A 764-nucleotide genomic window follows, 5' to 3' on the forward strand; every position below is an offset into this window, starting at 1 on the left:
TAAGATTAATTTAAATAATATATTGAAATAATGTACTTAATATATTTTGTAAAAAGGAAAATTGCTGCAATTTATTGCGTGCTTTTAAATTAAAAGTGTCTGTGATACTATCTGAAGTGGTTGTGTTGTTATTTTAAGCATTTTTTACCTGGATTAATTATCAGGAAGATCTGAAAAGAACTATGCACATATAAAGAAATAATTTCTGGAAGAACAAAGATAATTATTTACAACAGCTGCAGTGTCTATGTATATTTAAGAGAGTTCAGTTATAAACCTACAGGGATAACAGACAAGCAGCAGAAGAATGAAAGTTTAGGCATGCATCTATAGATAGCTCAGAGATAGTTTTTGCTCTACAGAAGTATGCACACTGCTGACAGCACATATAGCATCATTAGATGACATGCATCAAAAGAGAGGACATTCATTACAAGTTTAAAGAATCTATGTCCACAGCTCGATGGGCATGATTCCCTCTTTAGAGTTGAAGGAAGGGAAAAGGTTCTCTTCAGACAGAAAATATAAGGGAAATTGGACCAGAAAGCCTCGTATCTTCTTCAGTTCGGCGCAGGCCTGTGCAGGGTCCTCGGCAGCCATGCAAGGACGTGACATGTAGTCTCTTAGAATCTTATAGTTCAGGACTGCATCAGTGGGCAGACATCTGAAGACCTGCACAGACAGTCAGTGATGGTGACTATTCCTAACAAACACCAATTTAACATACAGTGGGTACGGAAAGTATTCAGACCTCCTTAAATTTT

General features: G+C 36.5%; 1 protein-coding gene across 1 annotated transcript in view; it reads right to left on the reverse strand.

The window, feature by feature from the left end:
• Positions 1-244: 244 nt before the first annotated feature.
• The window catches only part of LOC107600399 (phospholipase D1-like), a 24,066-nt gene continuing 23,546 nt past the window's right edge, over positions 245-764 (reverse strand). Inside the window, exon 26 of the mRNA XM_016292296.1 lies at positions 245-672. Coding sequence (XP_016147782.1) covers positions 448-672 — 225 coding nt within the window. The 3' untranslated portion in view covers positions 245-447. The remainder of the gene's footprint in view (positions 673-764) is intronic.

This window comes from Sinocyclocheilus grahami, unplaced genomic scaffold (assembly GCF_001515645.1).
Source record: "Sinocyclocheilus grahami isolate Dianchi unplaced genomic scaffold, SAMN03320097.WGS_v1.1 scaffold283.1, whole genome shotgun sequence".
Lineage (NCBI taxonomy): Eukaryota > Metazoa > Chordata > Actinopteri > Cypriniformes > Cyprinidae > Sinocyclocheilus > Sinocyclocheilus grahami.